This window comes from Trichosurus vulpecula, chromosome 5 (genome assembly GCF_011100635.1).
Source record: "Trichosurus vulpecula isolate mTriVul1 chromosome 5, mTriVul1.pri, whole genome shotgun sequence".
NCBI lineage: Eukaryota > Metazoa > Chordata > Mammalia > Diprotodontia > Phalangeridae > Trichosurus > Trichosurus vulpecula.
In genome coordinates, this window is record NC_050577.1 from 53,616,479 (window position 1) to 53,632,549 (window position 16,071).

General features: G+C 38.4%; 1 protein-coding gene across 3 annotated transcripts in view; it reads left to right on the plus strand.

Annotated features, from left to right (window-relative positions):
- Window positions 1–16,071, plus strand: part of LOC118849937 (ATP-dependent translocase ABCB1-like) — a 496,364-nt gene that overhangs the window by 293,100 nt on the left and 187,193 nt on the right. For 2 of the 3 annotated variants that reach the window (XM_036759044.1, XM_036759042.1), the window contains exons 5-8: window positions 906–1,097; window positions 1,687–1,858; window positions 10,902–11,026; window positions 15,738–15,909. The exons of the other annotated variant lie outside the window; for it this stretch is intronic. In XM_036759044.1, coding sequence (XP_036614939.1) covers window positions 906–1,097; window positions 1,687–1,858; window positions 10,902–11,026; window positions 15,738–15,909 — 661 coding nt within the window. The remainder of the gene's footprint in view (window positions 1–905; window positions 1,098–1,686; window positions 1,859–10,901; window positions 11,027–15,737; window positions 15,910–16,071) is intronic. 3 annotated transcript variants of the gene reach the window in all.

Below are 16,071 nucleotides of genomic sequence, written 5' to 3' on the forward strand. Positions count from 1 at the left end.
CCCTGATCAAAATTGTCAGTTGTAGTTGCCTCAAAACCTCTGGTGAAAGGCTACGTGCCAAGATGCTTGATTATGATAAAGTATTCAATTATAAGTCAATGTTGAGATATTATTCTCTGCTCCTCTGTATAAGCTTGTGAAAATTCATACACACATACATACACACTGAATACTGAAATATCAAAAATTTTGATCTTTGGTTATAATACAATTCTACTTCATTTTGGGTGTTCTGACATTTCACCTTTAAAAGGAATTGTTTGACAAAGCCCTCGTGGTGGTGGTGGTGGTCATGGTGGTGGTGGTGGTGGTGTGTGTGTGTGTGTGTGTGTGCACGCAAGTGTGTGCGCTTGGTGTGTATTTAAATACCAAAGAGCTGGTCCAGAGAGTGTTTGCCTTCTCTGGATGGTTGGGAGTTGATGTTAGGAGATGCTTATCTAGTTTGTCACTTATCTTTATGGAATTTGAGTTTAAGATCTAAAGTGAGCCCTTTTGAGGGACAAAGTGGTCAGTTGTACTGACCTAGAGCAAACCTTTTTTCCTAAAAGTTTTCCTATATTTGGAATGGTGCTTGATTAGCATCTCAGAATGCTGGGGAACATTACTGTCCTTGATTCAGATCTGACAGGATCTCTTTCCATTGACCTACCTGCAGAAGCTGTCTCACTTACTCATTAATGGCGAGAAAAAAGCAACTAAGCAAGAATGGGGTGGGACAACTGTTGTTCTATAGGCGAGTAACAGCCAACAAGTGATGCTGACATTTATGTCAGCTTATGACCCATTCTCCTTCTTAAGGATGGTCAGATTAGGAAAATTGAGAAAGAGTAGGGAAACTTAAATTGCCTCTAAAAGACTTGTTTTAACCGAAGGAAATATTTTCAGTGCTTTTTGGTGTTTTCCAGGTATGCATATTATTATTCGGCAGTAGGCTTTGGAGTCCTCGTTGCTGCCTACATTCAAGTTGCATTTTGGACCTTGGCTGCAGGACGACAAATTAAGAAAATTAGACAAAACTTTTTCCATTCAGTAATGCGCCAGGAAATTGGTTGGTTTGATATGCATGATGTTGGAGAACTGAACACTCGATTAGCTGAGTAAGTGTATTATTGGATATTTAACTTCAAGACGATTCTTTCTTTTCAATGACTTTAAAATTTCCTCCTATTTTTAGGAGATCTGACTACCTCTGGAGGAAATAATTACTAGATTGCAAGTGCCCTAAGGACTGGAACTGTGTTCTATTTTTATATCACGAAGAAGGGCTTATACTTGTAGGTGCTTAATAGTGATTGTCGAATGACATTATGGAGTGTACAAAATTAACCCTATCCTCATTACATTGACAACTCACATTTCGTGTATGCATTTTGACCTGATGATATGCATTTTAGACTTATTAATAGTGACACAAAATAAATGTGAATATGGGTGGTTTGCTTCTTAACTTTTCTCAAATAGCTCTCCTGAGCTATTTGAAATGTCCATGCTCAGTTTTGGACTACATATACATGTTGACAACTGTGAGCCATAGCTCTGTGTAGTAAATATTTGACTTGATAGAGCAAAAATTGAAAGGAGCATTCATTGACCCCTATCTTAGAGTATCAGAAATAATCCTAAACTCAACAGAAATGATTTAAATATTTATGATTTTTGACAGTTGTATTTATATTCTTTTTTTAGTGATGTCTCCAAAATTAACGATGGAATTGGAGACAAAATTGGAATACTCTTTCAAGCACTAGCAACATTCCTTACAGGTTTTATAGTTGGATTCACAAGAGGCTGGAAGCTAACACTTGTGATTCTGGCCATTAGTCCTGTCCTAGGCTTGTCAGCTGCCCTGTGGGCAAAGGTATGTAAAACCTGTGAATTTTTACAGAAATGTTTTTCACCCATAGATATAACACACCTGCCATACCTAATAAACCAACAGCCCCCTCACTTGTCTGTTCACTGGGCTTTAGATCTGCTGTCAAAAATAGTAGCAGAAATGTTCCCTTGAAAGTTAGTCAAATGAGACTGTGTGTATCTTTGTGACTGTAAATTACCCAATAAATTTGTAATCATTAAAATCCTAATGATAAAGTACTAACATGGGGGGTTGTGTTTTTAGCACTGAGCTGAGGGATGGAGTGTGGGTGGTAGGGTGGAGAGAGAGAGTCTGTAGTACTACTGGTAGGACAGTAGATATAGAGAGGGAAGTTCTCCCTATTGCTGCTTTAAAAATTAAGAAGCCTGAAGCTGATTTATGTAACCAGCCTATCCTCTGCTAAAGTCTTTTGCCAGTCAACTCTACAGTAAGGCTATGCCTATGAAGAGCAAGCTTTAGGAGGCCCTACTAAGCTAGAAGGTCCTTGAATACAGAACCAACTGCTTGTTCTTCTTCTAAGGACCAAGAGAATTAAATGTAGAGACCTCATCTACAGAAAGCCACCTCCTCATCTGTCATTCCCTGCCATAGAATCCCATGAAGCCTGGCTACTGAGACAAGGAGAAGCATCAGTCTAGATCAGTGGAAGGGTGTGTGTGTCTGTGTGTCTGTGTGTCCGTCCATACAGAGGAAATCACAGCTCTTTTGAAATATAAGGAGTCCTCCAATTTTCCACCGTTGACAGGCAGAAGCTATTAAAACTGCCTTTGGGGTTTCAGAATCATAAATTTAGAGCCGGGAGGGATATCAGAAACCATTTCTTCATTTTGCACATGGAGAGATTGAGGCCTAGAGGGGTCAAGCAACTTGGTAAGGATCTCATAGGGAGCAAGTGTCGGAGGCAGCATTTGGATCCCAGGCATTCTGATTGGAGAGGCAGGGTTCTTTCCATGTACTACGATGCTCACAGATCATTGCTGTCCTTTGGTGAATTGTTTTCCCCAATAGATGGCTGTCCTTGATATTCATTATGACCGGCGTAAAATGTTTTAAAAGTGAGGGAGAAACAGACAATGTGAGATTAGCCCCAAGTACTGTATTACCTAGGTATAACCTAAATAATGCTAAAGTAAGGGAAGACTGAAGGGAGTTGACCAAACCCAGAGGAAATTCAAGCTATCATCATTGGAGAAATTTAGAAAAAAAAATGATACACTGACTTTATAGCACGGCTTTTATTTCTTCACTCTTTCAAGGATACAGAATTTTGTTGTTGTGGGCCCTCTGACACTAATGCAATTTAGATACTCTTACTTATTAGATGTTCTTTGAATTTACTTAAGGTTCATTGTTGTACAGCAACAGTCCAACAACAAATGTATATGGACCAACAATACAATATGTAATTTGGTGTGTGGTGGTGGGGGGGTGGTCTGAGCTTGTAATTTTTTTAAATTTAGTTTATTTGATATATTTAGTTTTCAGCATTGATTTTCACAAGAGCTTGAATTACGAATTTTCTCCCCATTTCTACCCTCCCGCCCACTCCAAGATGGTGTATATTCTGGCTGCCCTGTTCCCCACACACCCCTCCCTTCTGTCACCCCACTCCCCTCCCATCCCCCTTTCCCTCTTCTCTTGTAGGGCAAGATAAATTTCTACGCCCCATTGCCTGTGTATTTTATTTCCTAGTCGTATGCCAAAACTTTTTTTTTGAACGTCTGTTGTTAAAACTTTGAGTTCCAAATTCTCTCCCCTCTTCCCTCCCCACCAACCCTCCCTAAGAAGGCAAGCAATTCAACATAGGCCACATGCGCATCATTACGTAAAACCCTTCTACAATACTCATGTTGTGAAAGTTTAACTATGTTTTGCTCCTTCCTGACCTCTCCCCCTTTACTGAATTTTTCCCTTGACCCTGTCCCTTTTTGAAAGTGTTTGTTTTTGATTACCTCCTCCCCCTGTCTGCCCTCCCTTCTATTGTGCCCCCTTTTTTATCTTCTTCCTCCTTCTTTCCTGTGGGGTAATATACCCAAATGAGTGTGTATGGTATTCCCTCCTCAGCTCAAATCCTATGTGAGCAAGATTTATTCATTCTTCCTCACCTGCCCCCCCTACCCTTCCTACAGAACCGCTTTTTCTTGCCACTTTTATGCGAGATAATTTACCCCATTCTATCACTCCCTGTCTCCCTCTCTCAATATATTCCTCTCTTATCTCTTAATTTGATTTTATTTTTTTAGATATCATCCCTTCATATTCAACTCACCCTGTGCCATCTGTCTGAGTATATATATGTGTATATATATATATATATATATATACACACACACACACACCTACATATATAGACACATAGACACACACACATATATATATATACATACACACACACACATATAAATATATCTATATATCTATATCTATCTATCTACCTATCTATCTATCTATCTATCTATATATATATATATGCATATTCCTTTCAGGTACTATGATACTGAGGTCTCATGAATCATACTTATCATCTTTCCACGTAGGAATGTAAACAAAACAGTTCGACTTTAGTAAGTCCCTTATGATTTCTCATTCCTGTTTACCTTTTCATGCTTCTCTTGATTATTGTGTTTGAAAGTCAAATTTTCTATTCAGCTCTGGTCTTTTCACTGAGAATGCTTGAAAGTCCTCTATTTTGTTGAAAATCCATATTTTGCCTTGGAGAATGATACTCAGTTTTGCTGGGTAGGTGATTCTTGGTTTTAATCCTAGCTCCATTGACCTCTAGAATATCATATTCCAAGCCCTTCAATAACTTAATGTGGAAGCTGCTAGATCCTGTGTTATCCTGATTGTTTTTCCACAATACTCAAATTGTTTCTTTCTGGCTACTTGCAGTATTTTCTCCGTGACCTGGGAGCTCTAGAATTTGGCGACAATATTCCTAGGAGTTTTCTTTTGGGGATCTTTTTGAGGAGGTGATCAGTGGATTCTTTCAATTTCTATTTTGCCCTCTGGCTCTAGAATATCAGGGCAGTTCTCCTTGATAATTTCTTGAAAGATGCAATCTGGGCTCTTTTTTTCATCATGGCTTTCAGGTAGTCCAGTAATTTTTAAATTATCTTTCCTGGATCTATTTTCCAGGTCAGTGGTTTTTCCAATGAGATATTTCACATTGTCTTCCACTTTTTCATTCCTTTGGTTCTGTTTTATAATATCTTGATTTCCCATCAAGTCACTAGCTTCCACTTGCTCCAATCTAATTTTTAAGGTAGTATTTTCTTCAGTGGTCTTTTGGACCTCCTTTTCCATTTGGCTAATTCTGCCTTTCAAGGCATTCTTGTCCTCATTGGCTTTTTGGAGCTTTTTTGTCATTTGAGTTAGTCTATTTCTTAAGGTGTTGTTTTCTTCAATATATTTTTCAGTATTTTTTGTGTCTCCTTTAGCAAGTCATTGACTTGCTTTTCATGGTTTTCTTACATCCTTCTCATTTCTCTTCCCAATTTTTCCTCTACTTCTCTAACTTGCTTTTCCAGATCCTTTTTGAGCTCTTCCAATGCCTGAGACCGGTTCACGTATTTCTTGGAGGCTTTTGATATAGGCTCTTTGACTTTGTTGACTTCTTCTGGCTATATGTTTTGGTCTTTGTCACCAAAGAAAGATTCCAAAGTCTGAGACTGAATCTGAGTCCATTTTTTCTACCTGGCCATGTTCCCAGCCAACTTACTTGACCCTTGAGTTTTTCAGCAGGGTGTGACTGCTTGTAGAGTAAAGACTACTTTGTTCCAAGCTTGAGGGGATGCGCCATTGATTTCAGAGGTATTTCTATACAGCCAGCTCTGCCACCCCAGCACTCCTCCTTCCCCAAGAACTGCCAACCCAGACCTGACTGGGATCTTAAGCATGCTCTGCACTTCCACTTTAATCCACCACTTAATTCCTCCCACCAGGTGGGCCTGGGGCTGGAAGCAACTGCAACTGTAATTCTGTAGCTGCACCACCCCCCACCGAACCCATGAACTCATTTTACTCTGTCCCCAGCAGCTTTTCCCACTAACCTTCTCTGTTGTCTTTGGTATTTGTGGGTTGAGAAGTCTGGTAACTGCCACAGTTCACTGATTCAGGGCACTAAGGTCTGTTTCGCCTGACTCCTGGTCTGGTTGGTCCTGCTGCCACGCTGGGCTCCGCTACCCTCTGGGCTCCGCTCTGCTTTGCTCCGTGAGCGATAGACCTCATCCAGCGACTATCCAGGCTATCCTGGGATGGATTCCTGCTTCCTTCTGCTATTTTGTGGGTTCTGCAGTTCTAGAATTTGTTCAGAGCCATTTTTATAGGTTTTTGGAGGGACCTGGGGTGGAGCTCATGCTAGTCCCTGCTTTCCAGTGAGCTTGTAATTTCATCATGGAGGAAACTCTACCAATGCTAATCAGTTCTGTTCTTTGAGTTTCAGTCAAAGAACAAGAATTCTTAAACTGGAATCAGTGAACTTGCTTTAATATTTTGATAATCATATTTCAATAGAATTCATTTCCTTTTGTAAAGCTAAGCAATTTATATGAGATTGGAAGCATTCTTCTGAGAAGGAGTCCATAGGCTTAACTACACCACCAGAGGAGTCCATGACACAGGAATAGGTTAGGATCTCCTGCCTTAAAAGGTCACCTGATACTCTAAGGCAGAGCTGTCCAAAACACCGGCCGTGCGCCCCCATGTGGCCCGCCTATGTCCACCACAAGCACAGAAATAGACACAAATTGTTTAGTTAAAGCATTTATGTCTTCATGCCCTTAGTAAACATAGGCAGGCCACATAAAATCGCACTGCGGGCCGCATGCCCTGGACAGCCCTACTCTAAGGGGTTGAGGGACTTGTCCATGGTCAAAGAGACAGGATTTGTTAGAGGCTGGAAGTGGACTCATCTTCTTGACTCAGAAATAGTCTCTATCCACTATTCCATATTGCCTCTCAAAATGCCTAAAGGATATAAAATATAAAATAAAATAAAAATATACAGTGCCTAAAATAAACTCCAGTGTCCTGAGATCCCTCATTAGTGGCATAATAATTGGTGAAGTGTTGGTGGTTAAGCAGCATGCTTTTTTCTTTTCATCCTTGTTGATTGGAAATCACTTTCAAACTATGCCCAAAGAGCTATAAAATAGGGTATACCCTTTGATCCAGTAATACCACTGCTAGGCCTGTATCCGAAAAAGATCATAGAACAGAGAAAAGACCTACACATACAAAGATATTTATAGCAGCTCTTTTTGTGCTGGCCAAGAACTGGAAATTGAGGGGATGCCCATCAATCAGGGAATGGCTGAACAAGTTGTGGTATATGAATGTGATGGTATACTATGCTGCTATAAGAAATGATGAGAAAGCAGATTTCAGGGAAAAAAAACCTGGAGAAACTTACATGGACTGATGCTGAGTGAAATGAGCAGAACCAGGAGAACACTATACATAGTAACAGCAACATCGTGCGATGATCAACCATGATAGAGTTAGTTCTTCTCAGCAATACAATGATCCAAGATAATCCCAAAAGACTCATGGTGAAAAATGCTATCTACATAGAGAGGAAGAACTATGGAGTCTGAGTGCACATCAAAGCATACTGTTTTCACCTTTTTTGTTTTTTCTTTCTCGTGGCTTTTCCCTTTTGTTCTGATTTTTCTTTCACAACGTGACTAGTGTAGAAATATGTTTAACATGATCGTACATGTATAACCTATAGCATATTGCTTGCTGTCTTGGAGAGGGGCAGGAGAGAGGGAGGGAGAAAAATTTGGAACTCAGAATCTTATAAAAAATGAATGTTGAAAACTAGTTCTACATATAATTGGGAAAATACAATACTATTAAATCAGGGGAGGGGGGGAGAAATCACTTCCAAATGAATTGATTCACTTTATTGACTTACTAAGTTCAGAATAATGAACATAACTTATCTTTCTATGCTATATTGTGTCATTCCTCATAGTAGGGAGAAGTGGTGTACAGGTGCTGTGGCAGATTTGAACATAGTCCTTTTCCATTTATGTGCGGGACCTTTGAGAAATATTTAAGACCTCAGTTTTCTCATGAGCATATTAATTATTCTAGGATCATAGGATCAGAGATTTTGAGCTTCGATATGATCTTAATGAAAATCTAGGCCAACTCCCTTATTTTACTAGTGAGAAAGAAGGGGTCCATAGGCTTGACCACACCACCAAAGGGGTCCATGATATGGATGCCTAGAGAAGGTAAATAATATTGTCTCACATCTTCTTTAGGAGAAACGCTAAGTTTGAATCCAGATCTTTTGGTGCTCTTTTTTGCCACCTTTTATTACTTCTCTACCTCTCTACCTTAGTGGATAAAATATGATAGCATATCTAAAATGCTTTGTAAACTATAAAACATTATGCTAGTGTAACCTTTTATTATCCCCATTATTTATTTGTTTGGCTTTTGGTCTAGGCCTATAATGTGCTATAGGAAATTCCTGCGATCAATACAAGTAAGCCCTTATTCTGCCATTTATAGCTTTAGAAAGTTGCCTAGGGCATTGAGAGTCTAATGTTTTGCCTAAGGTCACCCAGCCACTGGGTGGCTGAAGCGGGCCCTTCCTGCCCCTGAGGCTGGCAGAAAGGCACCGTAGCCACTGCCCAATTTATATAGTGGTTGTATGCTTTAGAAGGATGGGGAGAGGAGATAAAGTCTCCTGACCTACAGTGCAAACTGTTACTAGTCACTAATAATAGCTAGCATTTCTATAGCTAATGTTTGCAAAGTGCTTTATGTATGCTTGATCTCTGATAACAGTTCCAGGTTCATTTTTTAAAAAAAAAATGTGTTTTGTCATTTCACCTTTTTCTATAAAAAGTGGTATGTTAGGGAGAGGGAAATCTGGTTAATTTAAAGTTTTTTGGAGTAAATAAGGATAGAAAATTCATAAGGAATTGCTAGTATTTCTATATTGGCATAAGGCTTACAAAATACTTTATAAATAAATGTGAGCTATTATTATTGAGTTCCTTCATTTGATCCTTGACCCTCCTGGGTGATAGGTGCTATTACTATCCCCATTTTGTCAGTGAAGAAACTGAGGCTGACGAAGTGCTTAGGTAGGGTCATACAACCAGGACGTGTCTGAAGGAGTTTTTGGATTTGGGTCTCTCTGACTCCAGGTTTAATGCTCTCTGCACCAGGCCACCTAAAGATGGTGTTTTAAAACTCTAAAATTTAATATACAAATAACATAACTTTGAAGTTGTATTCCTAATGGCTAATGCATCACATATATCCATAAGTCCCTGAATTATCTGAATGATTTAAACATTTAGTAGGAGCTACTATAGTTAATTGGCTATGTGATAACACGTATGTGTATTTGATGGAGATTGCTGGCATTTGGCTTTAAGTTCTAGGTACAGACAATTAAGACGGTATTTAAAATGTAAAGCCCTTTTTGTTTTAATTGAAAGTTTTAGAGTACTTAATTACAGTAACTGCAGTGGAGGGTATTGACAGATCAAAGATCAAAGCTTTCTAGGGAGCTGGGTAGATGGCTTTCCCGTGGATCATGACAAAGGAAGGTTTTTGTTGCCTCTGGCATTAGACATCTCCTGGAGGCTCACACCCTTTGCCACCAACCCGACTTTCTCTGCCCTCCATTCTTCATTCCTGGTCCAACATGGTTGAGACCTCGGTGTAAAAATGACAGCTGTAATAATAGATTGTGCCCTACATCCATTGCCTTTAGGTATACACAATTCTTTTTCCTCCTTTTCTCTGCCATTACATAATACCCAGGAGAGAAAAGTTACGCCTGGCTACACTGCATAGAGGGTTATATATGGTAACTTCCTAAACTAGATATTTTGGCCTTTTTTTGTCATGGATTCCTTTCCACGATAATGTTTTTAAATGCAGGCAAGCAACTAGCATTTATTAAGCACTTACAGCATACCAGGCACTGGGTTAATTATTGGGAACACAAAGAAAGACAAAAAAAAAACAGTTCCTGCTCTGAAGGAGCTCACAATGCAATGGAGGAGACAATATGCTATCAGTGATGTACAAATAGGATGTATACAAGGTAAATGGGACAGATAATCTTAGAAGGAAAAACCTAAGATTAAGGAGGACTTTAAGCTTTTTGCAGAAGGTGGGACTTTAGCTGAGACTGGAAGGAAGCGAGGAGGCAGATAATTCCAGGCATGGGATACCACCAGTGAAAAAGTCTGAGTCAGGGGATGGACTACTGGGTATGAGGAACAGCAAAGAAATCAGTGTCACTGGACTGCAGAATAAGGGGAAGGCTGTAAGGTATAAGAAGGCTGGAAAGGTAGGGGGGGCAGGTTATGAAAAATTCTAAAATATGATATATAAGATTACAAAGGAAATCAATTATTTTGAAATGTAGTTATCTACACCTATCTAGTATATATGTACATCTTCCTTTCTTCCTTTCTTCTTTTCTTCCTTCCTTCCTTCCTTTTTTCCTTCCTTCTCTTTGCTCTCTCCTCCCTCTGTCTCTGTCTCTCTCCTTCCTTCCTTCCTTCTTTCCTTCTTTCTTTCCTTCCTTCCTTCCTTCCTTCCTTCCTTCCTTCCTTCCTTCCTTCCTTCCTTCCTTCCTTCCTCCATTCCTTTCCTTCTTTTTATCTAGGTGAAGAACCACTGGCCTCAAGTGTTTTTTGAAGGATTGAAATAGATTGTACCTGCCACTAGCAATGTCCCCAACATTTCATAGCTGGACATCATGAGTTGCTGGGGTCAGAAAAATGAATCATTTGGTGACCAGTCTTTTGATGATGAGCCTCTCCCCACTTAGCTAGGCTGGTTCTCACATAGCAGTTCAGCACTGAGGCTTTCTAGCTGCACTGAACTTCCCAGAGCTGGCCCTCCCTCCACTGGTGTAACCTTTAAGAACACCCAGGTGTTATCACCATACCTGCATGAGTCATCAGAGTAGAATTTTATTGAAGGGGTTTCTAAATCATGGGATCAAAAGTGGATTTTTCTATCTCTTTTTAAACAGGTACTGTCTTCCTTTACTGATAAAGAATTATTAGCATATGCGAAAGCTGGAGCAGTAGCTGAAGAGGTCCTAGCAGCAATCAGAACTGTAATTGCTTTTGGAGGACAAAAGAAAGAGCTGGAAAGGTTGGTTTCTCTCTCTCTCCCTCTCTTAGCTGATTGAAAAAAAATATGTTGTACTTTTAAGTATTTCCCTGTATGCCTTGTTTTATTATACTGCACATAAAGAAAATACTTCTGTGATGCTTGGTATTATTTTTGTTGTTGTTCAGATGTGTTCTACTCTTAATGATCCTATTTGGAGTTTTCTTGGCAAAGATGCCAAAGTGGTTTGCCATTTACTTCTCCAGCTCATCTTATAGATGAGGAAACTCAGGCAAATAGCATTAAGTGACTACTCCAGGGTCACACAGCTAGTAAATGTCTGAGGCCGGTTTTGAACTCAGGTCTTTGTGACTCCAGGCTCTGCACTCTATTCACTGCACTGGTGTATGAATTTCCATAAAATATGACATGTTAGAGGTAGTCTTCCAGTAGATTCTGGGTATTCAAAGGTAGTAATAATTTCTATTATGCATAAATGTACTATAGTTGACAGTTCTCTGATCAGTTCTAGCAGTTTATCACACAGTTGATTTACATGCAAAAGGCATGCAAAATAATTCTCATTCTAGCCTGAGCCAGTCATTATTAGGATAGTAAATCTACAAGGGGAAAAGGCCCTATCCATAATGTGTTCCATAATATTTTTAATTATTTGCTGTTTCCTTCTGTTAAGAGATAAATGAAAGTTGACTGTTATCTTGAAATTTGAAATAATAACTCCAATGTGTTCTGAAGACAAAAGAATGTGTTTAATTTTGAAGCACATTAACGAATACATGACCTTGATTATATGTCACTGAGCGTAAGAATGAAATCAGTTTTCAAACATTTTAAAGACAGAGAACAGAACACCTAGCTTCCTGAAAAGCAAGTTAATTCAGTTTGATTTTTCATGACTAAGAAACAGCCTGTTAGCTTAAAGGGAAATAATACTTTTGCATTATGCTGTTAAAGCTTTTGATTTTATTCCAGGTGGTCTTCCAAGCAGATTTAAGACTTGTAGCTGAAATGCCAAAATTATTTCCCATGTATGCAGCAGGATCCTAGATGTGACATTCAGATCAGTGGTGGTATTAATTTAAAAAACCCATTAGTTCAGCCTGGCATAGGTTGTGGGCTAGCCCAGGGAGTTGAACTTTTGCCTATTAGTCTGAATGGTGAACTCCACTTTTTATGCTTTTCCAGAGGAGGAAGCAATGTTTTTCTCTTGCAGAAGAGACTTAATGGACTTTCTCTCTTGGAACTCTGCCTACTGACTTGGCAGCATTGGGGGCTGGCTAGTCGGCTTTGCTGTAAATAGTCAGACCCAAAGGGAGATAATAAGACCTGGGGTGCTCCAGAGACCACCCCACAGTTCTTAATATTTTTGACTGGGAACTCAGTAGTGAAAGACAGGACTTACTCATACAGTGAATGAATGCAGGCAAGGGTAGCTAGCACCTTGAAGAAAACATTAAAAGTTTAAACAATTTTGGTACCTTGGAGGTGTCATTACACAACCTCAGCTTTGTGGTTAAGGTTTTTCCCTAAGAACAAGGGTATGGTAGTTGTATATTTAGGAAGAAAAAACAAACCACCTAAATCCAAGATGGGAACGAGTGAATGTTGCTAAGGATTACTTTTAAAATATTTTTTAAATTACTGTTATTCAAAAAAAATTAAGCAACCAAAAAACCCCAAAAGGATTAAGATCTTGGTTGTATTCTTGTTAGTGTCAATATCTTGGGAAAGTCATTCCACTTCCTGCCTTCCCACTCCACCAAGTGTGAAGAATACTGTAGGGAGAACACCCAACACCATATGTCTCTTAGAGTTGATTTGAGGACCCATTGAGATGTCATGTTTACAGTGCCTTAAACATATATAAAGACTTTCTCAAATGTGAGCTGTGAATATGGGAAAGATCTGTGATTTTGTCATGATAGGTTATGCCTGTGTAGGAGCTCCTCCTCAAATAGAGATCATGATACCCTATGACTTAGCAGGTGAGTCCTAGGGAGCTATACAACACAGAAGGTGGTCTAGTGATTTGTCCAAGGTCACATAGCTAGTAAATATTGAAGGCAAGATTTGAATTTAGGTTGTCTTGATTCTGAACCAAGCATTCTGTCCACTTTACCACACTCCTTCTGAGTTATTATAATTGCTGTTAAAAAACAGAAAATAGTTCTTTTTATAATCACCTTTTTCTTCTCTACCCTCCTTTCACTTATTGATCTTTTCTGGGATCCAAATTATTCTTTCTCATTGTTGCTTCTTCTTGTGTGTAATGTTTTCTTCTGACTACTTGGGACAGCATGATGTCAAAGAAATCGCTTCCACCAGCATTTGCCTGGGTAAGCAATCACTTGAAGTACATGAGATTACAGGTGTGACCTTCAGCTCTGAGTTCTGGGGTTTTTTTTTATCATTAACCTGGATAACATGCCTAGTAATGGCTACCTGTAAGTACAAGACTGGGTAATGAACAACCAGCTAGAAGGTGCTAACTTTTTCAAGTTCATGAATAAAAAATAATCTTTTTGAGATCCAAGATTTTATCTAAGAAGGTGAAAATATCCAAATTCATTTGGGCAAATGTGTTTTGTCCTTTTTAAAATATTATAGGATCATAAAATTTAGAGCTCAAAGGAGAACATCTATTCTGGTAGTTTTCAAACTTTTTTGCCTCAGGACTCCTTTATACTCTTAAAAGTTATTGAAGATCCCAAACAGCTTTTGTTTATGTGCATCATATCTACCAACTTTCACCGTATTTGAAATCAAAACTGACAAATTTTTAAAATTTATATTTTAATTCATTTTAAAGAAACAATAATAAACACTACATGTTAATATAATTAAGATTTTAATGAAAAATAACTATATTTTCCAAAACAAAAAAGAAGGAGTTGTTTTGCATCTTTTTGCAAATCTCTCTGATGTATGGCTCAATAGAATACAGCTGGATTCTCATATCTGCTTTTGCATTTGATCTGTTGTTATGTCGATATGCTGTTTTGGTTGAAATACGTCGAGACGACCCAGCCTTATACAGATATGTAGTTGGAAAAAGGAGGAGTATTTTTATAAGGAAATAATCCCTTAGTATTATTATAAAAGGAGTTTTGATTCTGAGGATGTGCTGAAAGGGTCCTGAAGACCGCAAAGGGATCCTAGGGGTCTTCAAGAGACATCACATTAACTCAGTCTTTTCATTTTACCAATGAAGAAACTAAGGTCCAAAGAGTTTAGCTGTCAGCATTTGAACTAAGAGGCTCAGACTCCAAATATAGTGAACTTTCTACTCAGCACACCATGCTGGCTCTTTAGTTTGGGAGGTTTCCTTAAATGCCAGGGCAATCATATTCATTTTATTTACTGTCTTTTGCTGCATAATCTTGAAACTGCCAGTTTGGCACTGGGGGCGGAGGGGAGGCTTGGGATTGGATAAATAGTTTCTACGGTAATTAAATTCTGCCACAAATAGATCCAGTAAGAAAGCTGATAAACTCAGCTGAGAGAGATGTAGGAGGACTAAACCTGAGGAGAAATGATCATGCTTGTTGTCACTCATAGAGAGGAAGTCACTGAATGGGTTTTAATTTTGGCTGATCTTCATGAGGGTTTATGTATCTTGAGCCTCAGTTATCAAAATACCAACTTAAATACTTATTTTAATATAATTCATATTTGTTATAATGTAGAACCACAAGCAGAAAGAACACAAAGATTTTTAGTGACATATGAGTTGTTTTTGTATATAAATGATGTTTTATAGGCTCAGCTACTTTCTAACTATGTGGTATTTGGGAAGTTACCTAATCTCTTTCAGCCTCAGTTTCTCTATCTGTAAAAAGAGACTCATAATAGCAGTAACCTCCCAGAGCTGTTATAAGGATAAAATAATATAAAGCACTTTGCAAACCTTAAAGTGCTATGTAAATGGCAGATATTATTAATATGAGAGGATTTTGTTTAGTTCTTCAGCCATAAATCATGTTGATAAACATTTTAATTCTGCACATATGTAGTTCTTACATAAATACATATTTCAGTTGTTCAGTTGTATTCAATTCTTTGCGACCCCATTTGAGGTTTTATTGGCAAAGATACTGTAGTGGTTTGCCATTTCCTTCTCAAGCTCATTTTAGAGATGAAGAAACTGAGGCAAACAGGGTTAAGTGACTTGCCCAAGGTTACACAGCTAGTAGGTATCTGAGGCCAGGAGAGTCCTATTTTGACAGAATTAGTCTTAGAAAGTTACAAAAGCAAATTAACTTATTTGACATGAGTGGGAAAAAGGCTGTTAAATGAAGCTGAAAAGAAAGAACATAATATAGCACATACAAAAGTCAAGAAGATCATGGATGGATATTTGGTATAAACTGTCAACTGTTTCTGAAAATGCCATTTGGCTGCACATTGTGATGAGCTTTAATTCTCTCCATATCTAGATCTCATGGGTGTTTTCTGTTTGGTACTTTCAAATCAAGGTGAATCTATGGTGTTTTTTTTAATTGAGAATAAAAAGTTACAGAAATTATATCCTTTGCCATCAAGAATCATCCTTTCTCCAAGTATGAAAGTTGATCCTTCAGTGAGAATATAGGGAAAATTTTTTTAGTTATCAGATGTTGGATCAATGGGGAATATTTGGGGGGCATTATGCATATTTAGGACATCCCTGATCTTGTACTGACTGTTGTTCATGAGGGTGTGTATATTTTCTAATCGCTGCTGTCTTTTGCAGGTACAACAAAAATTTAGAAGATGCTAAAAGTCTTGGGATAAAAAAAGCTATTACAGCCAATATTTCAATGGGAGCCGCTTTCCTCCTGATATATGCCTCATATTCACTGGCATTCTGGTATGGGACAACTTTGATCATCGCTAACGAATACTCTATTGGACAAGTACTCACTGTAAGTGCGTTTGCTTAGAATTTGCTCAAGAAATTATTAGGGGTTTGTTTTGCTTTGACAAAATCTGTATTTAGTAGGATGGAGGAATAATACAGTAACTGTTAAAAGTAGAAATATATAGGTACTAGATTAGAAAAGTAGTAAAGGAATTGGCTGTATCAT